We start from the raw sequence: 27,450 nt of genomic DNA, 5'->3' as shown, positions 1-27,450 counted from the left end.
ATGTGGAATTAAAATGTGTGGCCACTGGGAGATCCTGCTTTCTCTGGCGGACAGAGTGTAGATGTTCAGCAAAGCGGTCTCCCAGTCTGCGTCGGGTCTCACCAATATATAAAAGGCCACATCGGGAGCACCGGTTGGCTACCTTTTTTAAACTGGTGAGCACACTTAATTTCTACCTAACAATGGTAATTACACTTGAGGTCCACACAGATGCAAGTGCAATAAGTGCAATTTATTTATTTCCATGCATAAACATGATTTCCATTGAAGTAGATTTGACGCGTGTTCCTTTTGAATTAGCATTTCAACTGACAGCTAACAAATTTACCCCCAGGTGTGGAAACAACACGGAGACTTCGATCTTGCACAATGTGTTTCAGCCTGATCTACTTTAAAAAGTTCACAGTGTGTGTTTGGAGTCACCGAAACAGATTATGATCGATCTCTTTAACTGGCAGCTCCATGGTAGTGTATAATGACATGTTATGAGAGAATTGACTGCATGTTTTGCCAAGGCAACTGCGTGGGACATCTTGGAATCATTAACTTGAGTTCGACTTGTGTCATATTCCAGGACTGGATGATAATGTGGTTAACTGGATCAGCAAGTTTGCAGATGACACCAAGATTGGGGGTGTAGTGGACAGTGAGGAAGATTATCAGAGCTTGCAGTGGGGATCTAGACCAGCTGGAAAGTGAAAAATGGCAGGTGGAATTTAATGCAGACAAATGTGAAGTGTTGCGCATTGGGATGACCAACCAGGGTAGGTCTTACATGGTGAGTGGTAGGGCACAGGGGAGTGTGGTAGAGCAGAGGGATCTGGCAATACAGATCCATAACTCACTGAAAGTGACAGCACAGGTAGACAGGCTTGTAAAGAAAACTTTTGCCACTTTGGCCTTCATAATTCAAAATATTCAGTTCCAAGAGATGGGATGTTACGGTGAACTTCTATAAGACATTGGTGAGACCTAATTTGTTGTATCGTGTGCAGTTTTGATCATTTACCTACAGGAAAAATATAAATAAGATTGAAAGAGTACAGAGAAAATTCACAAGGATGTTGCCAGGACTGGAGGACCTGAGTTATGAGGAAAGGTTGAATAGGTTAGGCCGTTATTCTTTGGAATGTAAAAGATTGAGGGGACTTTTGATAGGGACATACAAAATTATGAGGGGTATAGATAGGGTAAATATGAGCAGGCTTTTTCCACTGAGGTTGTGTGGGACTACATCTAGAGGTCATGGATTAAGGTGAAAAGTTTAAGGGGAGCATGAGGGGAAGCTTCTTCACTCGGAGGGCTGTGAGAGTGAGGAATAAGCTGACAGTGCAAGCGGTGCATGCAAGCTCGATTCAATGTTTAAGAGCAGTTTGGATAGGTACATGGATGGTAGGTGTATAGAGGGCTATGGTCCTGGTGCAGGTTGATGGGAGTAGGCAGTTTAAATGGTTCAGCATGGACTAGATGGGCTGAAGGGCCTATTTCTGTGCTGTATTTTTCCATGACTATGAATGTTGCTTAGCTGAGGTTGCAAATAGTCCTTTACTAAATGGAACTTCCTTGTCGAAAAGGAAACTTGCCCGTTTCATATAACATTAATAAAAGAAACCAATTTTTCTGTAAAACCAACAATAAAGCCCAGAATAGATATAACTCCATAAAAAGAGAACCACTGATGTTATCACTCTGTTTACTCTGAGAAGGAGGCGAGGAGCCTTGTGGAGGCTATGGTGGCAACTAACTATAGGACTTGACTCCCCTTGGTGTCTAGACCCATGAAAAGTCCAAGCTCAGTTTCAACCCAAGGCTCGGTCTTCCTCCCATCCAATGTTGCCCAGGGCTACCAGGAAACAGCCCGTGCACAAGCAAAAAGACCTCCCTCAACCTCTGCTCCTGGACACCACTAGGCATCAAGAGGTTGGATGGATCTCCACTCCCCAACTTGTTACAGGGAGGGTAAGCTATAATAATCAAACCTATCCCAATCAGCCTCACCCACAACAAAACACACTCACAACCCACAACTAGCCACTACCATGGCTGCAACAAGCATCGACCACAATGAAACCCACCCAGAATAAGCACCATCCACAACAAGCCCCTGCCCAAAGTAAAAGCTGTCCCAATGGTCCTCACCCACTAGACGCACTCACAACCCACAACTAGCCACTGCCCATGGCTCTAAGGAGCCCCACCCATAATAAGCCCCATCCCCATCAAGTCCCACCCAGAAGCTTATCCACAAGCCCCCCCCTTAAGTCTCACATGCAAGCCCCATGCACAGCACGCTCCACCCACAAGCTCACCCCCACAAGATGCCCCAGCCACAAGCTCTCCCTTACATAGCGATACAAGGCCGGGAACACTACATTACACTGGTCCCAGACTTGAGGCATCAATCAGACAAACTGCAATGGAATATATTAAGTGGCTTCTGTGGTTGTGATTTAATAACTTCACAGTTAACACTGCCTCGGTGGATTGGTGTGAGAATGCCGAGCCTGAAGGAATTTTCCCAGTCTGATCCCTAGTCAGTTGCCATCCCTACCAGGAAGGGAATGCAAGGATCAGCCTTGAAAGAACTAAAATCAGGAAGACAGCAATCACATTGTCCTCCCTCAGTTCCGATCACCCGCTGCGCTTCCGCATCCAGCAAACCATTCTCTGCAACCTCAGCCATTTTCATGGGGATCCTACCACCAAATGAGACCCTCTCTTGGGGTCAACCATGCATGCTGTCACCCAGCTGTCTACATGATATGCAAACCAGCACACAAGTACGCAAGCCTGGGCAGTACAATATGGAGATGCATGCAGCAGGCTCCCCCGCACCCCCCCCCCCCAACGCAGCTGAGGAATCCAAAGGAATGGCAAAGACCGATCCAGTTTGGCACTAGCAGCATCACAGAGTTGTCAGTCAGGGTTGAACTCAATGTAGGACTTTCTTTGGGACCCCAGAACTGGAATTTTCCTCAGGGTTTACTCCCAAGGCCTTCTCCACAAGTGGGTACAGCCACAAAGCAAAAGAGGTTTAAGCTCAGGGTTTTTCTTCTTCTAGATGAGCTCCCAGCCACAGCTGATGAGTCCCATCTGCCCGAAGTGACTATTTCTAAGGTGCCAGTAACCCGCCTTTGCCCCTTCTCCTGTCAGTACAAACGGTTCCACCAGGATTAGATGCCAAGCCACACGTGAAGGCCAGGAGCTGGACTCGATTTGAGACGCATGCCATTGGGAGCATTTAATAGGTAGTGACAGCTTATCCCCACTACCACCCCCGGCTATAACAATGTTAAGGAAACTGTCGTACCGCCAAACACCATCTTTATTTTAATGACCACCCCTCCAACTCTCTGCTTTCCGTAGGGACCATCCTCACTGTGATTCCCTTGTCCATTTGTCCATCCCCACTAATCCCCTCCTGGCACTTATCCCTGCAAGCGTAAGAAGTACTACACCTGCCCATTCACCTCCTCCCTCGCCTCTATTAAGGGCCCCAAATAGTCCTTCCTGGTGAGGCAACACTTCACCTGTAGATCTATTGGGGTTGTCTACTGTGTCTGGTGCTCCCGATGCAGCCTCCTTCACATTGGTGAGACCCGTGGATTAGGGGACCGCTTTGTCGAGCATCTTTGCTCCATCCACAAAAACCAGGATTTCCCGTTGGCCAGCCATTTTAATTCCAATCTCCACTCCCATTCCAACAGGTCGATTCATGGCCTCCTCTACAGCGACAACCCATATGTCGTCCAGTAGACTCCAACCTGAAGGCATGAATATTGATTTCTCTCACTTCCCCTTCCTTCTTCTTCCATTCCTACTCTGAATCCCCTCTTACCTCTTCACTTCTCCTTTCCTGCCTATCACCTCCCCCCCGATGCTTGTCAACCAATTAATAAGCTTCAAGACTTGGCCTCAATACCTCCTTGTGCAACTGGATACTCGACTTCCTCACTTACAGACCCACCGCAGTGGGACTGGCAACAACATGTCCTCCACAATCACCATCAGCACAAGTGCACAACTAGGCTGTGTGCTTAGTCCCCTGCTCTGCTTGCTTTACACTTATGACTGTGTGGCTAAGCACAGCTCTAAAGTTTGCGGATGACATCACTGTCGTAGGTCGAATCAAAGGTGGTGACGAATCAGCATGTAGGCAGGTGATTGGAAATCTGGTTGAATGGTGCCACAACAATAACCCTTTACTTAATGTCAGCAAGAACAAGGAACTGATTATTGACTTCAGGAGGAGGAAACTGGAGCCAGCCCTCAGCAGGGGATCAGAGGACCCGAGTACAGTATGTAAGTGCAATTATGAAGAAAGCACAGCAGCACCTCCACTTCCTTAGTTCGTGAAGGTTCGCCATGACGTCTATAACTTTGACTAACTTCTATGGATCTGTCGTGGAGAATATATTGACCGGCTGCACCACAATCACTTATAAACTTGAATGGAAAATCCTACAAAAAGTACTGGATACAGCCCAGTCCTTCACAGGTAAAGCCCTCCCTACCACTGACCACATCTACATGGAACGTTGTTGCAGGAAAGCAGCATCCATCATCAGGGACCCCCACCACCAGGTCATGCTTTCTTCTCACTGTTGCCATCAGGAAGGTACAGGAGCCTCAGGACTCACACCATCAGGCTCCTGAAACAGAGAGGATAACTTCACTCAACTTCACTTGCCCCAGCACTTAATAGTTCCCACAGTCTACGGATGAAATTTCAGGGACTCCTCTCGTGTTCTCAATATTTATTATTTATTATTATTATTATCACTGATTATTTGTATTTGCACAGGTTTTTTGTCTTTTGCACATTGGTTGTCCAACCTGCTAGCGTGGTCTTTCATTGATTCTATTATGGTTATTGTATTTATTGAGTACGCCAGCAAGAAAATGAATCTCAAGGTTGTATATGATGACACATATGTACTTTGATAATATATTTACTTTGAACATTTCTCCCACAGTCCATACTCTTCTCCTATCAGGTTCCTTCTTCTTCAGCCCTTTACCTCTTCCAGCTTCTCTTTCAAACCCCCTCCTCCACCCAGCTGGCTTCACCTATCACCTTTTCTTTTAATCGTGTCACACCAGACAGTCAGCCAAAAAAAACCTATCACCTCCTCCCCCTCCCCAACTTTCTTATTCTAGCTCCTTCCTCCTTCCTTTCCAATCCTGATGAAAGATCTTGGCCCGAAATGTCGACTGTTTATTCCTTCCCATGGATGCTGCTTGACCTGCTGAGTGCCTCCAGCATTTTGTGTGTGTGTTACTCAGGATTTCCAGCACCTGCAGAATCTCTTGAGTTTTAGTCCTCTCACTGCTTTTTGTAGTGAGGAAATCAAAACCAATCCCACACTGTCAAAACCAATCCCACACTGTGCCTGTTGATTGGAAGGACACAGATATTAAAGCAGTCTTTGGTCCCTCACCCTGTCAACAAACACAATCAGACCAGACATCTGACACAAAGCAAGTTAAGAACAAGCCTTTTTACTCACTCCTCTGATAAAAGAGATGGTGACTAATAATGTGTATTCTAAATCTATCCAAACAAAATTGCTGGAGGAACTCAGCAGGCCAGGCAGCATTGATGGAAAATGTACAGTCGACCTTTCAGATTAAGACCCTTCGGCTGAACTGGAGAAAAAAAAGATGAGGAATAGATTTAAAATGTGGGTGGAGGGGAGAGAGAAACACAAGGTGATAGGTGAAACCAGGAGGGGGAGGAATGAAGTAAAGATCTGGGAGGTTGATTGGTGAAAGGGATACAGGGCTGGAGAAGGGGAGTCCAATAGAAGAGAACAGAAGGCCATGGAAGAAAGAAAGGGGGGGGAGGAGCACCAGAGGGAGGCGATGGGAAGGCAAGGAGATAAGGTGAGAGAGGGAAAAGGGGATGGGGAATGGTGAAGGTGGGGTGGCATTACCAGAAGTTCGAAAAACCACTTATTATTGCTACTTTGGGTATTTAGTGAGAGACTTGTGACTGATGCAAATGAGCAGGTTTTTGAATATCTGGTTGCAACTTGATTGAAGATCATTGAAGATCACCTCTTTTCACAACGTCAAGGCAGTTATGAGCTTTTGATCACAGGTGAAGTGCTAAAACTGTGAGGGTCATGTTTTTTGACTTCTCCAGTGCATTCAACACCATCCGCCCTGCTCTGCTGGGGGAGAAGCTGACACCAATGCAGGTGGATGTTTCCCTGGTATCATGGATTCTTGACTACCTGACTGGCAGACCACAGTACATGTGCTTGCAACACTGTGTGTCTGACAGAGCATCAAGTGTACCATCAAACTTCACAACTCCTCCCTTGGAGGGTTGGACACCCTGAGCCGATAGGCTGGTCCTGGACTTATTTCATAATTCACTGGCATAATTTACATATTACTATTTAACTATTAATGGTTCTATTACTATTTATTATTTATGGTGCAACTATAACGAAAACCAATTTCCCCCGGATCAATAAAGTATGACTATGACTATGACTATGAAAACCACATTCAACTAGATATGTGGTGGGAAATCCAATTAGGAACAACTTTGCTTTCTTCCAGATCTGTGGAAACTTATTTTGATTATCACTAGTTATCCAGAAATTTCACTTGCTGTATTTGAATTTTGCTGAGCTGTTGTATCACTCTGCAGCTCAATAAGACATTCTTGCAATGTGGTGTCAACATCATTCACATTCACCCCAAATGGATCCACCACCCAAGCTGGAATATGCATCTCCAGCAGGTCTCTGAATGGAAATTCTCCATCAATGTGCAGTTGTTTCAAATGATCAAGATACACAATCAGATCATCATCTTGCATTTCTATTTGAGAGTGACCAGTGAAGGAAATTGCATAAACTCATGATGTTCAATATTGCGGCTGAAAAGTTTGAGTTTTCAAAGGAAAGTGGTAATAGCCTCTTTGCATGATACAAGATTAAATGATATCTACTACCTTGGACTTTGCGGCAACAATAACTTTGAAATGCTACATTACTATTCCAAAGTACATTAAAGCAACAAAGACAATTCCTTTTTGATAAGCTTCAGACCTCTGTATGCAATAGTGGCTATTCAAAATCTTCTTCGTTTTCCACAAAGTTGTCAAAACAATTGATCTTGAACTGCATTTGATTTGATGAAGTTGACAGCCTTTATTATGGATGTCACACAATCAAATACTGACATGTATGACACAGTATATGCAAAAAAATGTCAGGCATGTGTTGCTTTATAACCCCAAAACATAAAACTAATTGAAAGGAAAACAAGGGAGCCAGGAGGTAACTCGTGTATGTTCATTTTTACTTAAGGCGAGGCATGCACGTATGACATTGTAGCGTCATGACGCATGCAAATCACTTATTTTTACATTTAACTCGTAATGAATTATTTAAATAAACAAGGATGCTTGATCAAACAATATATTTACAATATTACTGAAATATTAAATACACAACACTCCTCCCTCCTTAGCTATAAACTTCAACTCAATATAGAATGCATCTCAACTATATTATACAACTACTATATACAGACATCCACAGCATAGCAAATTTTAAATTGTTCCATTCTGGCCAAAAGATTTAGTCACTAAGCAGGTTTTCTTACTCTTGGGAAATAATGTTTTATCTGAAAGGATAGGGGTGGGGGTGTCGGTCAATTCGTTTGGCAGGTAAGAATCGTGCCTGTGAAAACAATCTCAGGTTCTGGGGCCACCTCCATGGTGGTTGTAGGAGTTGGCTCTGAGACTGCAGGAAGTGGTTCTGACAGCTCTGGGATCTACCTTGATCCTTACTTCTTTCTCAGTCCCAGCTTCTTTCTCTCCTTTTTGTTTCTTCTATCTCAGAATTTGCTAATTTCTCGAGAAATTAGGTCTCATTTATCTTCTTCCATTTCCATATGTCATCCTCCTCTTTCTTTTCCTTTTTCTTCTTTCTTGGATGGCATCTCTATTTTGGGAAGGTGCATTCAGTTCACCAGAACATTCTCTTATTAATCCTACTATTGATCCCTTTTCGATCTGATCTCTCCTTTTGGTTTCCTCATCCACAACATCATCTGACGAATCCTGTGTTTTTGTGTCTCCATTCTTTTTGGCCTTCCATTCATCCAGCTGGGTTTTGGTCTCTGCATCTGTTTTTACAAGCAACTTTTTGTCTTCCACTTGAAGTTCACGCAATAACCTTTAATCACACATCGTAGGTTCTGAATCTTTATACTCACAAAAGCCAAAGGCTTTCAACTTTCCTGTACCTCCTTAAACTCGCTTCTAGCTTAAAACCAAGCCACGTTTTGCAAGTAACTGCTGATTAATATATCAGAACCTTTCTCAGATATGTTACCCACAAAAAATGTTGTAGTTGGACCACTACTTTGATCACTTTCATGATTCCTCTGAGTAGCATGGTCCTTCCTTGGTCCAATAAGCTTTCCAAACAGAGTCACAGAGGTTGGCATCAACACGTATCTGCCCTATGTTGGGCAATGGTTCATGGTGTACAGCAGGGAGACAGTTGTGGCAACAATCTTTCTTAATCCACTTTCAGTTAAATCTATTACAGGAAATGTGACATGCAAATAGTTGATGGATCTCCAATCAAGTTGTAGTTGTCTCAGCCAATCACCTCCCCAAAATGCTGCCCCTCCTGTCTTTACCACATACAAGCCCAATGTGGCTTGTTGGTTGTGTATCTCATTGTTACAATTGTCACTCACACAGGAATGTTATTTTCTAAAGTGTAAGTTCTTAACAAATATCTGCAGGCTTCAGTTTAGTGTCTTTGAAATGCCATTCAAACACATTTTGTGGAATGACTGAAACAGCCGAACCAGTGTCCAATTACATTTTAATTAATTTGCCATTCACTCCTGGTGTAAGCCATATTGGGGTGCCTACTGTTAATTTTCTCACTGTAAAGCTCAAGGCTAGCCAGTCCTGTGTCACTCTCATCATTATCAGATTTTTTTTATCAACAGCATACAGAATAGTGCTCTTTAGGAAACTACAATTTGACTTTTTATCTTTTACTCTTCCCCATGCAATCCATTTACTTTTGTCTGCCCAACATGATCTCTCTATGTGTCCTACTTTCTTGCACTTTCTGCAAGTTTTGCCCTTAAACCAGCATTGGTCTGGTGTATGTGAGCCCCTGCCACAACAGTAACACAATTTTTTTGACCAGATCAGTTTCTGTTTAGATATTGCAATTTTGTTTTTGCTTACTTCCATTCCTGACTGCAATTCAGTTGTGTCTCTCTCTGCTGTTTTCATTGATATAGATATTTCAACTGCTCTTTTAAACATAAGTTGTACTTCAGTTAGGAGCCATTTTTGCATGATTTCTTGTAAGATTCCACAAACTAAACTTCTCAGTGCATCATTAAGCCTATCATTGAACTGATAATGTTCAGACAATCTATTCAATTCAGCCATCTGAACTAAAATGGACTCCCTTTTGATTCCACTTATAAAACCCAAAGCACTCTGCAATCAACAATGATTTCAGTTATAAATGTTCCTGCATTATTTTCATAACAGCACAGCTCATTTCGGCAGATTTGAATAGAGCAGTCGGAAGTTCAAATTTCGAAGTAATTTTATTTTCAAAATACATCTATGTCACATATAAAACCCTGAGATTTATTTTCTTGCAGGCAGGGTTGTATGTGAAGACATGTATATACTTTATAAGTTTTATATGTACTCTATAAGTTAAACTTCTAAGCAAAGAGTGTGCCTTTAAATCCAATCCAACTCGCTTTTCATTGGCTAATCCATTTACTTCAAAATACTGTTCAATTCACTTAGTATACATGAGCCAGTTATCAGAAAAAGAGTGCTGTGATTTTATTTAATTCGATCATTTCTTGCTACACTTTTTCTAACTTGAACATCTCACTGCACCTCAAGTCATCTTGGACTCATTTAAACCTCACTCATCACCACTGTTAATGCTTTGTAACACCAAAACACAAAACTAATTGAAAGGAAGACAACAGAGCCAGGTCATAACTCATGTACATTTGTTTTTACTTAAGACAAGGCATGTATTTATCATGATGTATGCAGTTCACATATGTAATGAATTACTAAACAAACAAGAATAATTAATCAAACAATATATTTACAATATTACTCAAATGCTACTCAAATATTAAATACACAAGGCACAGCATTTTTTAAATGAGCAATGCATCTTCCTACCATGGAAACAGCACCATCAGTTGCACGAGCCATTACATTTTCCAGCAGGATATTACTTTCAAAGATATAGCTCTTGACTTCTTCAAAAATAGTTTCACATTCAGTATCTGTCTTAAGCTCTTAAGCAAGAGGCATTTCCTCACTGACCTGATCTCTGTGTGTGCGCGTGTGTACGCGCATGTACACACAGTACCAACAAAATTGTGTGAGTAGGTTCTACAGAAAATTAGAAAACGCCTAAAAATTATAATAAATATAATCTCACGTATTAGTTTCAGTATTGAATATACATGTAAAAATAAAACTAGCTTTTCAGGGAGTATTTTTTAAATAATTTAATTTTTCAGGCATATATTTTTAAGTGTTATTATACATGCAAATTCTATGTAGCAATAACGAGTGTGTTCTCACCAAGAAAAGTGAATTGACCTTCCTTTCAAAATGTGTTAAGTATCAGAGATTTAATGGAAGTTGTGCTGGTAGATGGGGACGTAGTGGTAGCCTTCACGTGTTCTCACCGCTCTGCAGTTTAGCCATTAGTGACAGGTGACCTCACTGCAGTAACTGCACCCTCCTCGTCACATTTTATAAATATTATAGTACACGAGGGTCGGTGGAACCAGCCTCATGCTGACTGGACTTGCTGCAGAAAACCCCGTCGGAATCTGCAGTTTGTGATTTGGGGGTGGATGTGGAGTGGGGCCTCCACATCACCAATGAATGGTGACTTGCACATAGTCAAGCTGTTTTGCTGCCTCATTTGCATCATCTAGCATATTTTCCCATTCATTTCATTCAGGGATCCAATTAAGTTACATATATTCATTTTTTTTTTATTTAGATATTTTAGCAATATTTCATTAAAATAGTAAAACTTATCACGGCCCATTCAGAAACTCCAGTTTTTTAACTTGTGGCCCCTATGAAATCTGGCATGGCCCCTGTTGAGCACCACTGATCTAGTCAATAGTTGAGACCCTAACTCAGGTTGTTAGGTTTAATATTAGTGTCTTTTCACCTTCAGTTCAAGTACGGGCCCATTAACCCTGCTCTCTCTTACAGCATGAACATTCATCCCACAATCTCTCAATTCTATGAGCTACAAATTAGGTGACAGCTTTTGTTAAGTGCCTTTTTAGGTACCTTTTTAGGTAACAGCCCCCACCCCTTTATCTTTCCCCTTACTGGTTTTTCACCTGGAACCTACCAGCCTTCTCCTTCCCACCCTCCCCCCACCTTCTTTATAGGGCCTCTGCCCCTTCCCTCTACAGTCCTGACGAAGGGTTCCGGCCCGAAACGTTGAGTCATCGTTTCCACAGATGCTGCTGACCTGCTGAGTTCCTCCAACGTGTTGTGAGTGTTGCTTTGACCCCCACATCTGCAGAGTATATTGAGCTTTGTTGGATGCCTTCAACTACTGACTACTACTCGTGGATGCTTCTAATATCAACCCAGCTAAATCACAATCATGTCAATCCCAAAACATTTTTCTTTCCCCTGAAGCAGCTCTAACCTAAAACATTGACACTATTTCTCTTTCCACCTCTGCAGCCTGACCCGCTCTGTAGTTCCATCTTTTTTTTTGCTCTGAACTGTAACCGCGAGTTTTACCAACCAGTGGCTGCTGATCAGTATATGAGCAGGGGAAGTCACTGAGATGGAGGTCATGTAGCTAAAATGTGCATAGTTCTGTAATTGAGGACAGGGAGCGGCAGAGACACAGCAGTCAGTGTCGCTGCCAAGCAGCTCGAGTAATCCTGACTCGTGACGCTGTCTGCGTGGAGTCTACATGTTCTCCCTGTGATTGTGCAGGTTGCTTCTGAGGGCTCCAGTCTCCTCCTACACCCCAAAGGCTGCTGTGAAGTCCCCTCTCCTGAGCGTGGGTGGGTGGCAAGAGAATCAGGGTGGTGGAAAAACAAGTAAGGCAGTGGGATTTATGAGATAGCTCTTGGCTTTGGCACAGATTCAACCTCCTTCACCCCCAGAAGCAAACATGAAACGATTAAGTAATTGAGCAGCAAAAATGTAACAGGACGTTCTGATAACCTAGATTTGCTGCAGTATCACAACACCAGGAATAGAAGCTCCGGACAGTGTGCTTAATTGGGATTTCCAGGACTTATTTCATAGGTATATGGATGGTAGGGGTATGGAGGGTTATGGCCCAGGTGCAGGTTGATGGGGCTAGGCAGTTCAAATGGTTTGGCACAGACTAGATGGACCAAAGTGTCTGTTTCTGTGCTGTATTTTTCTACGACTCTTTCTATGACTAATTAAACCTCTCAAAACAGCGCAAGTATTCACATATAAACAAATACGAGGAGGGGGTGGCTGGCCTTTCACAATCTGCACACATAGGGCATGCTACCAAGTCAGGATGAAGTATAGTAACACGCGGTTCTTGGACTGATACAAGAGTGCACAGGAAGGGTGGAACAGGAAAAGGTGTGAGGGGTAGGGGAGGGGTGGATACTAGTGCTACTTAAATGGCAAAGAACTGCACAGCGTGGTAGGGAGGCTCTTTAGGAGTACTGCCGCATCAGCAGCCAAGTTTGAGATAGCTTTTATGTGTACAGAGATAGTGCCTGCAGCCTCAGATGATGTATGGAGCTGTGTGTATTCCTAGAACATAAAATCAGTCCAGGACAGAGTTGGGGTGGGGGGAAGAGATATGCACCCCCAGAGATAGGGAGCCCGGAGCCAGAGAGTGTGAGACAATGGGTGTAGCCCAACAGAGAGGGAAACTCACCCAGGGCAGCATGAGGGTTAGTTTACCCTCAGAAGGAATGGGAGGGTGGGTTTAGATACAGAGAATAGAATTACCCAATGTGTAAAGGGCAATGATTAACTGGAATTAACTTGGTCTCCAGAGAGAATGGAACTAAGATTCTACTGGATCAGGTGATTGTTTACTCCTAGACTGGGTAAAAGATGAGACCGTTTTAAGTGGGATGTTATCTCATGGAAAGTGTAGGAATACAGGAAAGCACTGAAATATTGTGGGACTGATATTTTCCCTGAAAGCCTGAGACAGACTGAATCAAGAGCAGCTGTGCAAAGGGCTGAAACCATGAACCAGCTCAAAATAATCACAATGGGAAAAAAACACAAGCACCTTCCTGTACTCACAGCTATCTACTAATTATTTTAACCATTATTCAACAAGAACGGTTTCAAGGCATTTCAAGTTTAACATCAGCTGTAGGCCACATCATAGATCCTGGTTGAATCACTGGAATTACAATTATTTGACTTGTGTGTGACGGTCAAGGCAACACCATTAGCAAATAGGAACCAGTGAGTGCAGCCTGATACACCTTTTACAACAAACACAAAGCTACATGTTTAATTTGGGTATTTCATTTACCTTTCCATACAGGAGAACCCTCTGACACAAGAACTAATAATAGTTCTGTCAATGTTGTTGGTGAAAATCTTGGCTGGGAGTGAAATTGAGGAGGAGTATATACCAGCAATACCGTAACTGAGATTATTTCCAAAATCCTACACGCATGGAAAGGATGGACAGGAGGAGGAAAGCAGTTGTATTTGTATGGCACCAAGCTATCCCAAACAGCTTGGGATGTTTTACCAAATTAATGATGACACAGGAATATAAGGCCCCACAAACTCCAAAGCAGGTTATCACATTTACTGGAGCACTTTAGTAGTCCAGTACAAGAGGGCGCAGGTGTAAAATCAGATATGAGAGATTTAAAAGGGACATTAAGGACAGCTTCTTCGTGCATAATTGGAATGAGCTGCCAGAAATAGTGGTTGAGGTGGCATATTAGCAGCACTTACAAGCTAGCTCAGTAAGAAAATGGATAGAAGAGGTTAGAGGATTACAGATCAGATGGGACTAGTTCATTGGGCAATACAGTTGGTATAGACCTGGTTAGACTCTAGGCTGCATGACTCCCTGTTCTCCACAGCCATTACAGGAATTATAGTAAGTGTGGGCATATCACCCTCAGAGGGCCACATGAGTGGCATGCCAGAGTTAAAACAGAAGTTAACACTATTGATTGTATTGACCATGAATGCAAGCATTTTGCAGTAAACATTCTTCTGGATATACTGTGGATTCCAGTTAATTGGGCCATCAGTTAATTGGTGCTGCCGCTTATTTCTGACAACTCTTAAAAAACAAAAATATTCAAGAAAATAGTTGGGTTTCCCTTCATTTATTTGGGCACTAGGCCGCTTAAATAGGACAAGAGACTGTTGCCAAACAGTTTCTAACTAGCATCACGTGCATTTGTGTGGCCGTTAGGCACCATACCGTGCTTAGAGCAAACAGTTTTTAAACAGCATCAATTGCATGTGTTTGTGTTCAAAGATCAGTGATTTTTGTCACTGATAGTTGGCGAGAAATAAGCAGTAAGACAACTCAGAACCGTTTTGCTCACTGCGGTTTCAAGCATTCAGGCTTGGAGATGCCAGAAACAGCTTGGAGTGAAAATGAAATTTTTTCGCTACTTCAACAAGTTAGGAACTCCGAAGAACTTGAAGGTATCAACAATCATCTGTAATGTTACAATGAAAATGAAGATATAGAAGATGCAATCGCAAAAGCATTGTACGAAGCCAGTCCATTATCTACACTAGGTGTCTGTGATGTTCATTTACAGTCAATCAAAAAAACGCAGCAGTGTACACTGGATAAATACCTCCGTCGATTATTAGAAACTACAGCTTTTTAGTACTGTAGTAGTATTGTTAGTGTTTTAGTTTGTCCTGTATATTTCATTTAAATACATAATTTCTTACTCAGTTAAATAATAGTTTGTCTTTTTTTTATATGTGAATGATTTATAAAGAAGACAAACTACTATTTAACTTCGGCTGATTGGTGAAGCCTCTTAATTTAGCCAAAATGTTCCAATGTGTCCCAATTAACTGGAATCCACTGTATATTTTTTATGATGAATGAAGTTTATTGTTGAAATAATAGTCTATTTTGTGGTGTCATTGGCTAAAGGATTGACATGGACCAGTTCATCATGGAGAAAGCCTCAGGATTTCTTCAAAATATCACAATGGTTTGCTACAAATACACTTGAGTGAGCCTCTATTTATCCTCTTCACCAACAATGCAATATTCCCTTGGCATCATGCAGGAATGCCAACCTACACTGTAAAGTCAAAAAGACACACAGCGCAGCAGAAGGCCCTTTGACCTTCTGTGTCCATGCCAACCATCATGTCTCTTCCTACACTAACCCATTCACCAGCTCTTTGTCCATCGATTTTTATGCTTAGGCAACTTGAATGCTCATTTAAAGATTTCTCAATTATTGAATAGGTACCTACTCCCTACCTGCTCAGCAAGCTCAGCTCCAATGCCATACACAAATACGCCAACAATATTGCATGAATCGCAGATGGTGATGAGTCAGTGTACAGGAGTGAGAGGACAACTGGTTGAGTGGTGCCTCAAAAACAGACTCTCACTCTGCATCAGTAAAACTACAGAACTGATTGCTGACTTCAGGAAGTTGAAAGAGCGTGAACACAGATTGGGATCAGTGGTGCTTTAAATTCCTGGCTGTTAACATACTGGATAACCTGTCCTGGGCCCAGACAGCACTTATTGAATCTAGACTGCACTGCCTGAAAGGGTGGTGGACATAGTCCAATTCAAGGTTACTGTTACATGCGTGTTTTATAAAGATGTACAATAATGCCCTAGCTGTTATATCCCGACCTGCCTCTCAGTTTTTTTTTGCACTACCTTACTTTCCATTTTTCTATTTTCTATTTATGATTTATAATTTAAATTTTTAGTATCTACTATTGATTTGTAATCCAGGGAGCGGGAAGTGCAGAATCAAATATCACTGAGATGATTGTACGTTCTAGTATCAATTGTTTGGCGACAATAAAGTATAAAGTATAAAGTATATGTTGTGCCCTGACTAATGATTGAAATTACCCCATGTGCCTTCTTCCATCATCTCATCTCTCCATGTTGCCACCTTCAGAAACCTTTGGATTTGTATAAAAAGGTTCCTCTGTTCCTCCAAACTCCCCAGAGCCATTTCTGGTTTACATCCTACCCCTATTATTCCTCACATTTATTATCCGTCGGCATTTGCTCTGCCCATCTTACCAAATGATCATTATCACCCTGTAGTCTATGGTTATTCTCTTCACTAATAAGAACACCATCAATATTCTTGTCATCTGCAAATTTACTAACCTTGAACTTTCCCCTTACTGGTTTTTCACCTGGCACCTACCAGCCTTTGCCTTCCCACCCTCCCCCCCACCTTCTTTATAGGGCCTCTGCCCCTTCCCCCTTCAGTCCTGACGAAGGGTTCCGGCCCAAAACGTTGACTGATGGTTTCCACAGATGCTGCCCGACCTGCTGAGTTCCTCCAGCGTGTTGTGAGTGCTACTAACCATACCTCCTGCATTCATCTCCAGATCATTAATGTACATATCAAACAGCACCACTGGTCACAGGCTTCTAGTCATAAAAACAATCCTTTGGGTGGTGGGGTGGAGGTACATCTCCACCAAAGGGTGCTCCTTCCCTCCACTAGCCTGAAGGTCACCCTTGGGTGAGTTGGAGCACCTGCTTAGCCCCTCCCTGTTCCCCCCCCCCACAAACAGGGTCACGTGAAACCATGGGAGCAGGTGGTGGATGGTTGCATTTCAGCTGGTGCATATCACAAGTCCTGGTTATGCAACCACTGACACCAGGCAGACCATATCTGAAGAGAATTGCTAATGGCTGGGGTCACCCGTCTTGTAAAGGCACTGTCCAGAAGGCAATGGCAAACCACTTCAGCAGAAAAATTTGCCAAGAACAATCATGGTGAAAGACCATGGTTGTCCATGGCACATAATGATGGTGATGTCATCACCCTCTCCCCTTTTCTACCAAGCTGATCTTGGGTCCAATTTGTCTAGGATCCTATAGGTTCTAACCTTTTAGGCATGTTTTCCATGTAGGACCTAGGCAAAGGCCTACCCAAAATGCATACAGACTACCATCAACTACATTATATGCTCAATACTCTGTCTGATATAAATTACATCAGAAAGAAATTGCACTAACTATAAAATAGATACATACTGTAGAGTCAGAGCAATACAGCATTAATACAGACCTTTCGGCCCATCAAGTCCATGCAACCATGGTGCCCACCCCGCGTTCAGCGCATATCCTTCTATGCCCCACACCTCCACGCACCTATCCAAGTGCTTCTTAAATATTATTCTGTATTATTTATATAAGAATAAACGTTTTCAAAATGTTTAAAAATGACCTATATAAATTTTCCTCTTGGAATCACTGTATATAGACAATAAAAGTATTATTTTGTAAACTTTGAGGCTCCTAAGTCTGAACTGTATCTTACAGAATTAATACATAACTCAAGAATATTTGAATGCACTGGGTCCAAAGTCAAATGGCAAATGCTGTTCCTTCAGAAACAGATGAGTTTCTGAGAGTACCTACAAACTTTATTTATGCATTTCTGCAAATATGCCACTGAATCCTTAGGAATGCTTGAAATGGACATGATGGAGCAATATGAAGATAAAATGATAATTAGACCTGCCTGTTGTGAAGAAATTCCTACCACGATTAGCAATTCAATGTAATTATGTATTTCAAAGCCATCTCCCTCCGTCTATACTAAACCATTGACTCAGCAACATTTATGGACATTTTTTATTGGTTTCACTTCAAGTTCCAACTTTCATTACATCTCCTGCATTATGAGTGTGTGCTTGCATGTGTATTTTTGTATAAGGGCAGTTGTGTTTGCCTGTGTGTGTATGTGTGTGTGTGTGTGTGTGTGTGTGTGTGTGTGTGTTTGCAAGTGTTTGCCTGAGTGTATTGACTACCTTTCTGTATGTAGTCTTAGGCACCCTAGATTTTTGGTTTCAGATAGTATGATCTCCAAAAACCCCTAATCTCAACATTATCAAGGCTGTCTGGGATTACCTGGAGAGGCAGAAGCAAGCAGGACAGCCAAAGACTGAAGAAGAACTGTGACAAGTTCTCCGAGATGCTTGGAACAACCTACTTGCTGATTTTCTTATAAACTGCACAACAGTGTACCTAAGAGAAATGACTCAGTTTTAAAGGCAAAGTGTGGTCACACCAAACTTTTTTTTACTCTTTACTGTTCTTTATAGCAAATTTTTTGATATTTAGCAATTTCTCATTTCATTATTCTTGAAAGCATCTTCACTTTACATATTTTTTTACCTGTGTCTAAGACTCTTGCACAATACTTTATGTATGTCATTGTGATTGTGTGTATGCATATAAATGTACATTTTTGTGTACGTGGGACTGAGTCTGTACACGCGTGTGTGTGTGTGTGTGTGTGTGTGTGTGTGTGCGCGCGCGTGTGTGACATTGAAGTAGTTTTGTTCCACCACCTGTAAACAATGCAGTCCCTGTCTGCCTGCGAAACTACATAACAAAAGAACTACTCACGCCTACTGCTGCTAGTTTTTGGAACAATTTCTTGTAACTTATCTCATACTGCACCAAGCAAGACAAGAGCACTTCTCCCGGCATGGGTGGACATGATAAACTTTAGGGCCACAGCTTGCTGTTCCGTGAACAAAACAAGAACGGAAATTATGGTGCTGAGCAGCATCAATGGAGAGCCCAGTAGGTTCAAATCTGTGATCATAAAGTTGTCCCAGAGGCTCCATGCTTCCAGGGACTTGGGCATTTTCTGATTTGCACATGGAAGCCCACCACATGGGAGGAGACAATTTGGCCCTGGCACCCCTTCTCCTTACACCTGTTCCTTAACTAAGAGCTCCGAAATATTCTTTTTAACAGCTACTGTACTGGTTCCTATTTGCTAGTTGCAGTTGAACCTTCCCCAGGCATCCTCCAAGCCAGTGCATTCCAGATCACAACAGCAGACAGCATCCAGTCAAATGCCATCACGGTGAATGGTTTCCTCTCCACAAATGTTGTCTCTCCTGCTGCTTTTTATATTTTAAGTTTCTGTTTTGATAGATCTTTCCTATTCAGAAGGCCATTTGACCCATCACGTCCACACCAGCGATCACATTCTCCCACTAATTTTCCCTGGAATCTGTTTTCCCCATATTCCCGTTAATTTGCCTCAAGATTATTAAATCCACCACCACCAGATTTAAGGGCAGCTACTCCCCTTTAATCATTAGGCTCCAACACCAACCTGCACAATCCTACTCACTACCTCAGTGTAGCAACAGTATGGCCACTTTACAGTATAACAAGAGTTTGTTTTTGTTCTAATTGTGCATGATTTATGCCTAATTTGTTTTTTTTTTGCAATAATGTTCTGTATCTGCTGCTATGCAATTAAGTTTTCCATTGAACCTTAGCATTATGTACTTGTGCATATGACAATCAACTTTGACTTTGAAATTCTGCCATTCACTTACACACTTAGAGAGCTCATACAACACAGAAACACTGATCCACTACATCTACACCAACCAAAAAACAGCCATCTACACAATTCCCAAACAACAGGAATTCTGCAGATGCTGGAAATTCAAGCAACACACATCAAAGTTGCTGGTGAACGCAGCAGGCCAGGCAGCATCTCTAGGAAGAGGTACAGTCGACGTTTCAGGCCGAGACCCTTCGTCAGTACAATTGCCATTTCATTGTCGCCACGGTCCCCTCCCCCCAGACTCTCCCACTCACATGGCAGCCTTTGGGGTGCGGTAAGAAACTGGAGCACCCGTGAACCCCACATGGTCACGGGAAGAACCAGAGAACTCCACACACATAACTGCAGGAGGTCAGGAGTGAACCCCGGTTGCTGGAGCTGAGACAACAGCTGCACCCCCTGTGCCACTCCAAAACAAACAATTTTCTTCTGCCAATTACGTCATATTTGTGCCCTCTGTTAGCGACCTTGCCGCCGATTGTTCTGCTCAAAACACCTAGCGTTTGAAGGGACCATTTGATGGTACCAGCTCAGCTCATCTCATCTCCAGTCCACAACACTCTGGAGTTCCTTATCATTGTTGGAAATCTCCCTCTACACTCTCTAAAAGGTGGCAATGAAGCTAGAGTTCAGATCAAGCACTCACCAGACCGAAGCCCTGGTGATCCTCGGCGCCCTGGTCTTGCGCCTGACCTTCCAGCAGGTCATCCTCGGACTCCTCGAGGAGAGAGGAGCCTGTGGAGGAGAGCGAGGAGTTGGAGAGCTTGCGGCACACTCTGATGTCGGAGTCCAGCTCCAGCTCCAGGCTTTCCTGCGTCGTCCCTTCGTCCGAGGTGATGGTGAGTTGTGGGACCGGGGGTCGATGGCGCTGCCGAGGTTCCAGCTCGGTCCTCCCCTCGTCCCAGCTGGCCGATTGCAGCCTGCAGACGGAGTTGTCTCCCTCTTGGCTGGTGGGACCGGCGGAAGTGTTCGCAGCGCTCAGATCCACCATGGTGAATTTCGCTTGCGATGCAGGGCTGCAGTTCCTTTTGCTCCTGGACGTCTCGTTGATCGTGTAGGACTTTCGATGGAGCATCGCACGATGCTTCTCAAGGGGAACCTGCGTGGTTCCAACCTGCATGAATACCTTGCTCTGCAATCCACTTTGTTACCTGTCTGACTCTCTCTCTCTCCTCTGACTGCAAACTGTGCCAAAAGCGGAAGTTCAGTATCAGACCTCTGTAGCGAGACGGGGTGATCAAACTCTCTCTATTCAGCAGCGCAGCTCAAACGTCTGACTTAAAGATCGAATACCCCTCCTTCTGCAAACAAGACAATTGGAGGCTCGATTCTGGGCGGTATTTGTGTAACGTATGACAATGCAACCACAAGTGTGTGTAAATTGCAATCTCGCGTAAACCAAATCAAGAGAATAACCGGGAACTGTTCAATGATGTTTGTGCAGACAATTCCAAGAATGTGAATAATACTATCATGACCAAAGTTTGTTTGTACTTCCTTACCCTGGAGAAAGGGGCAGAGTAAGGCCATTCGATCCATCAAGTCTGCTCTCCCATTTCATCATGGATGATCCATTTTCCCTCTCAACCCCATTCTCCTGTCTTCTTGCAGCCTTTGATGCCCTAACTAATCAAGAACTTAACCTCCAACTTAAATATACCCAATGGCTTGACCTCCACAGTCATCGGTGGCAGTGAATTCTACAGATTCACCACTCTCTGCCTAAAGAAATTCCTCTTCATCTCTTTTCTAAATGACCATACCTGTAATTTGAGGCTGTGCCCTCTGGTCCAAGATTCACTCACTATAGGAGACATCCTCTCGGTATCTGTTCTATTGCGGTCTTTCAATATGTGATAGGTTTCAATGAAATACCCCCTCATTCTTCTGAACTCCAGGATTACAGGTCTAGGGCTCCTTATACATTGACTCTTTCATTCCCAGAATCATGCTCATGAACCTCCTCTGGACCATCTCCAAGGCTAGCAAAGCTTTTCTTAGATAAGGGGCCCAAAACAGCTCGTAATGCTCCAAGTGCATTTGAACCAATGCCTTATAAAGCCTCAGCATTATATCCTTGCTCTTATACTGGGGCGGTACAGTAGCGTAGTGGTTAGCACAACGCTTTGCAGTACCGACAGCCCGGGTTCAGTTTGCACCGCTGCCTGTTCGGGGATTGCACGGGTTTCCTCTGGGTGCTCCGGTTTCCTCCCACAGTCCAAAAACATACCATTTGGTAGATTAATTGGTCATCGTAAATTGCCCTATGGAATTAAATCAGGGGATTGCTGGGCAACATGACATGAAGGGCCGGAAAGGCCTATTCCATGTTGTATCTCAGTAAATAAATAAATAACTATTCTGGTCCTCTTGAACCGAATGCTAACATTGCATTTGCCTTCCATACCACTGACTCAATCTGCAAGTTAACCTTCAGGGAATCCTGCACAAGGACTCCCAAGTCCCTTTGCACCTTGATTTTTGAATTTCCTCCCCGTTTGGAAAATAGTTTACGCCCTTATTTCTTCTACCAAAGTGCATAAATGTACACTTCCTGACACCATATCCATCTGCTAGTTCTTCGCCCATTCTCTAAATTTGTCAAAGTCCTTTAGCAGACTCCCTGCTTCCTCAACACTATCTGACCCTCCACCTATCTTTGTGTCAAAAGCAAACTTGGCCGCAAGGCCCACTGAACCCACGTTGCTGGTACAGCAAAGCGTTGTGTTAACCACTATGTGTACTGTCCCAGTATAAGAGCAAGGATATAATGCTAAGGCTTTATAAGGCATTGGTTGGACTGCTCTTGGAGCATTGCAAGCAGTTTTGGGCCCCTTATCTAAGAAAAGATTTGTTAGCCTTGGGGATGGTCCAGAGGAGGTTCATGAGAATGATTCCGGGAATGAAAGAATCTGTTGCAAGGGGGCACTGATAGTGGACCCAAATGCAAGACACAGACACCGAAGTACTAGGAACTGGGCAATGAGTTTATCAAGAAAGCAAGGGAAGTCACGAAGAAAGGATTGATCAGGGGGTAATCCAGGAGAGAGCAAAGCAGAGCAGGAAGAAGCATAGCTGGACACAGACACAAGCACTGGACAATACTGGAACACGAAGCCTTGACTCGGACTGGACTGGAACACAAAGACTTAACTCGGACTGGACTGGAACACGAAACACAGAGCCCTCTTTGGATACAGGACATGGGGCCGGGACTCCTCTTAGACACGGAACACAGAGTCAGGACCCCTCCTTGGGTACAGGACATAGGGCCGGGACTCTTTTTATAAGCAGAACACCGAACACGAAGCGACAGATCTCCACTCAAGGTAGTGGCAAACAGCCGGACCTACCTAGTGAAGGCAAGGACACGAAGAGACAAGACCACACAATGATAGACTGTTCCTTATCTTGATGCGACAAGGCTCCAGTCTCACTCCGGCAGGTTAACTTGACGGGGATTCTGACGAGGTCGCTGACGAAAGTTACAGATGAGGTAACTTACGGGGTTCTGACAAGAACGGTCCAGCAAATATCACTGGACCCCAGAGCTATTGTATGTTGCCAGCCTGAGACAAGAATCACGTGCCTCAATTAAGGCCCCTGACGGAACAAGGGAAAGATGCAATAACTGGAGTACGGAATCCACGGACCAGACTATGAACCGGAATGCGGACTTCATGGACCGGACCATGACATAATCATCTAAATTATTGACATATAACATGAAAAAAGTAGTTCCAACACCGGCCCCTGCAGAACAGCACAAGTCATTGGCAGTCAACCAGAAAGATCAATCTATCTGACGGGATGACTCCACGACATGTTGTGCAGTCAAATGGATTATATGGGGCAGTAATGTAGACAGGGTGCTGTATGTGACATGGAGATGTTGGTGGCATGCCCAGTGCAAATCATAAAAATTTCTGTAAGGTATATACTTACATACATAGTGCAAAGGGGGATTAGAGAGCTAGTGTCCATGAACCTTTCCAAAATCTGATGATGAAGGGGAAGAAGCCATTCCTAAAACACTGAGAATGGGGATTGCTTACATAACTCGGTGAGCCAGATTCAAACGACATGGATCACTGAAAAGCCCAACAGCAGGTTAATGGAATTTTTAGATATACTGTGTATATATATCCTTTGCAACGTTCTCTTCTCCTCCATTCTTTCTGCATCATCAAACCACCTTGTTTTCCTTCTTTCACAATAGGTGCCACCTGACCTGATGAGTGTTTCCAGCAATTCTGAGTTTTTTTCAGATTCCCAGCATCTGACTTTCAGTAAATACAGTGGTTTTGAGATTAGTGAGTCAATGTTTAATAATTTATTATGGTGTGTTCACAGAGACAAATATTGCTCAGGAAACAGTTGTGCAAAGATAGACAATGTCACAGCTTGTTCCTTTGACTGCGTGGCACTCCTCCCGACTGCAGGTGAATCAGCCTGTGTAATGTGTCCAAATCTAAGAGTCTGACTCAGAAAGTAAAGGCACGACCAACTCAGTAGTGATTGCAGTGTGATGTAGCTTACTGACTGTATTATTTTTTCTACAGGGGATCTCCGGGTTACAAATAAACTGACTTATTCACAAATTATTCCATACATTTTGTAAAACATATCTTAAAGCTAATAGTAATAATGATGAACTTTGGACTAGATAATTGCAAAAATTAAACATAAGGAAAGGTGCAATAGATCTACTCAAAATAAAACAGAGCAGGAGGATACAACTCATCCGATGGATGAACATGAAACATTTAAGTATCCTGGATATCAACAAATAAAGAAAACAGATCATAGTGCAATAAAAGTGAAACTTTAGACCGTATTTACTTCAAGGCTTAAAAAAAAATCTGCCAAATAGAGCTCATAGTAAAACTATAGCAAAGGGAATAAACACTTCCACTGTTGGTTCATAACCAATCTGGAAAATTTACTAAGAAAAATAAGAACTGAAATGACAAATTTCAGAAAACACTATGTACAGTTAGACTAACACTACCTAGGACAGAAGGAGAAAGGGAATAACAGATATTAAAGGTTTACACAACCGTCAAATAAAACTTCCAAAGATATACTTTCATACACAAAAACAGGATTCAGCATTCAACACAAGTATATGCAATTCTGATCAGAAGTACATAATCCAAAACTTAAGTAAAAGCACAACCCAGAACAAATGAAAAGGTTATCACTACAGAAGAAAAGGTTAACCAATGGAAGAGTATGACCTTCAGGGAAGACATTCGCATGTCTGAGCAGGCTAGATGTCAACAAGGATGCAGAGATGGGGAGCTCTCCCCAGAAACAGTGGAGCTGCTTGTGGCAATACAGGACCAGGTATAACCATGGGTATAACCGTTCTTGAGCCTGGTGGTATGTACTGTCAAACTTTAGTATCTTCTCTCTGGGAAAGGGGAAGAAGAGAAATTGACCAGGGTGAAAGGGGTCCTTGATTATCAAAAATACATAATAAAAGATGCAACAAATTCAAGGCAATGAATTGAGAAAATGCCAAGAGAAACCAGAAGCAATCAAATACATTACAAGATTCTGCAGCATTTTAACACAATCTAATTACTTACACAGGCACAATCAAGTGGCAAACATCATTCATCAAAATCCTGCTTTAAAATACAAACTCATAAAAGAAACCATACGTCACTCTAAATACAAGCCTAATCCAATTTTAGAGTCAGAGTCCTATAAATTATGTAATGACTGATCTATTATTGCAGATAGGACAATCCGTAATAACCATCTGGATATAATATTACAGGATAAACAAGCAAGAACAACTTATTTAATGATATAGTTATTCGAAACACACACAACAGACAGAAATCTGTGAAAAACACCAGAAATATGCTGAAAAAAGAGGAATTTGAAAGACTATGGAACATGAACAGGATAAATATTGTCCCACGCATAATATCTACAACTGGTATCATCCCAAAGTCACTACAAGTAACATTAAACAATTAGGACTACACAGCAATATTTATGTAAATCTTCAGAAAGTTACGATACTAAACTCCACTAGACTAGTCCAAAAGTTCCTAGCAATTGAGAAATGAGTGTGCTTGGCTATGCCCATACCTCAAGTTTTACCAGCTTGAGCTGAGAAATACTAAAAATACAATAATAATGAAGCTGTTTTGCAGTATTCATTAATGACTGGATACAGGATTACTTTAATTATCCATAGAGTTAGGGCTCAATAAAATGAAATAATAATAGCAAGTGTACTGTATGTAGAGGGATACAACATACTGCAGGCTACTGTAGGAAATGGACATTTCTGATTTACAGAGACATCAGCTTACAGGTAATTCTGAGGAATAGGACTTGTAAATAACCTGGTACTACCTATACTTTGTTGAAATGGAACTTATTACTGTCTTCAGTTGAAATTTGGAAGTAAGTCTTACAGGTCAGATAGTTGTTCTATACAACTTAATTGTCTTTATATTTCAGAAATATATTATCATAATAAAAAACATACAGAAGACTAAACAGGGCCAAATGTTAACATTCATGGTCAATAAATTAAGTAATGCGAACTAATTTTTTTTAATCCACAGAATCATAACCACTCGTGTGGGCCCCTAGGGTGATACATTAATTGAGATGATATATGGGCTTCACCACTCATCCGTGTCCAGTAGAAGATGAACAATAGCCTGTGGTTCTTCCCCACTGAGCCCTTGTGTTGGCTGCACCAAGCTTTAGTTCATCCCACAGCATCTACTCCTCCAGCCTGGAATGAGCCATTCAGAATATTCCCTTACAAACATCTCATTGGAAGACCAACATGTTTTGGTCAGACGAGAGAGCATCTTTCACTGAATTGATGACCATCTAGAGGTCTTTATATCTATCTTGATGAATGCCCCTGATGACCACCCATAGATCAGAGAGTCCTTGTTTACTCAGCTGCTGTGGATGAACTGTGACAGGGGTCCTCACATCTTTCTTCACACTCTCTTCATTCCTGTCACTGCCTGTAAGGAGTTTGTATGTTAGAAACATAGAACACCTACAGCACAATACAGGCCCTTCGGCCCACAAAGCTGCGCCGAACATGTCCTTAGCTTAGAAATTACCTCGAGTTACCCTCTATTTTTCTAAACTCCATGTACCTATCCAGGAGTCTCTTAAAAGTATCCGACTCCATCACCGTCGCCGGCAACCCATTCCATGCACCATGTTCTCCCTGTGACCACGTGCATTTCCTCCGAGTGCCCTGGTTTCCTCCAACAGTCCAAAGATGTACCGGTTAGCAGGTTAATTGGTCATTGTAAATTGTCCTGTGAGTGGGCTGGGGTTTAAATTGGGAGTTGCTGGACGCTGCGGCTCGAAGGGATGGAATGGCCTACTCCGTGCTTTCTCTCAGGAAGTAAATAAATAATATAAACAAAGATGTGAGCTACCATTGCATCCTCACTGCAGTCATCCAGGGGAGAGAGCAGAGGCCGTGTTGCTTGTTGGTGAGTTAAAGCGTGAGACATTTTGCCAAATGATTTGGACTGTCTGCTCAGGGACCTATCCCCATTATCCATCGAGTCCTTCTCCTGCAGTATCTGCAGGAAATTCTATGCTGACCACGGCCTGGTGGACTTGTGGTCAAAGGTGTTGGTCTGGAAGAACTTTTCCACCTAGGACAGGTGGTATGGCAATGTCCAGAAGGGTCAGACCCATCCTTTGCAGACCCATCAGTTAAAGTTAAGGTCAGTCCCGAGCCTTGTGGCCCATCAGGCCGGTGCTCATGCCAGTTTCTGTGGC

General features: G+C 42.7%; 1 protein-coding gene across 1 annotated transcript in view; it reads right to left on the bottom strand.

The window, feature by feature from the left end:
- Positions 1-21,568, bottom strand: part of itpka (inositol-trisphosphate 3-kinase A) — a 90,006-nt gene extending 68,438 nt beyond the window's left edge. The window contains exon 1 of the mRNA XM_063052686.1: positions 20,303-21,568. Within this exon, the coding sequence (XP_062908756.1) occupies positions 20,303-20,776 (474 nt within the window). The 5' untranslated portion in view covers positions 20,777-21,568. The remainder of the gene's footprint in view (positions 1-20,302) is intronic.
- Positions 21,569-27,450: the final 5,882 nt, after the last annotated feature.

Source organism: Mobula hypostoma, chromosome 1 (genome assembly GCF_963921235.1).
Source record: "Mobula hypostoma chromosome 1, sMobHyp1.1, whole genome shotgun sequence".
Taxonomy (NCBI): domain Eukaryota; kingdom Metazoa; phylum Chordata; class Chondrichthyes; order Myliobatiformes; family Myliobatidae; genus Mobula; species Mobula hypostoma.
Note: the sequence above shows the minus strand (reverse complement) of the source record. Positions and strands in the feature narration are given on the sequence as shown.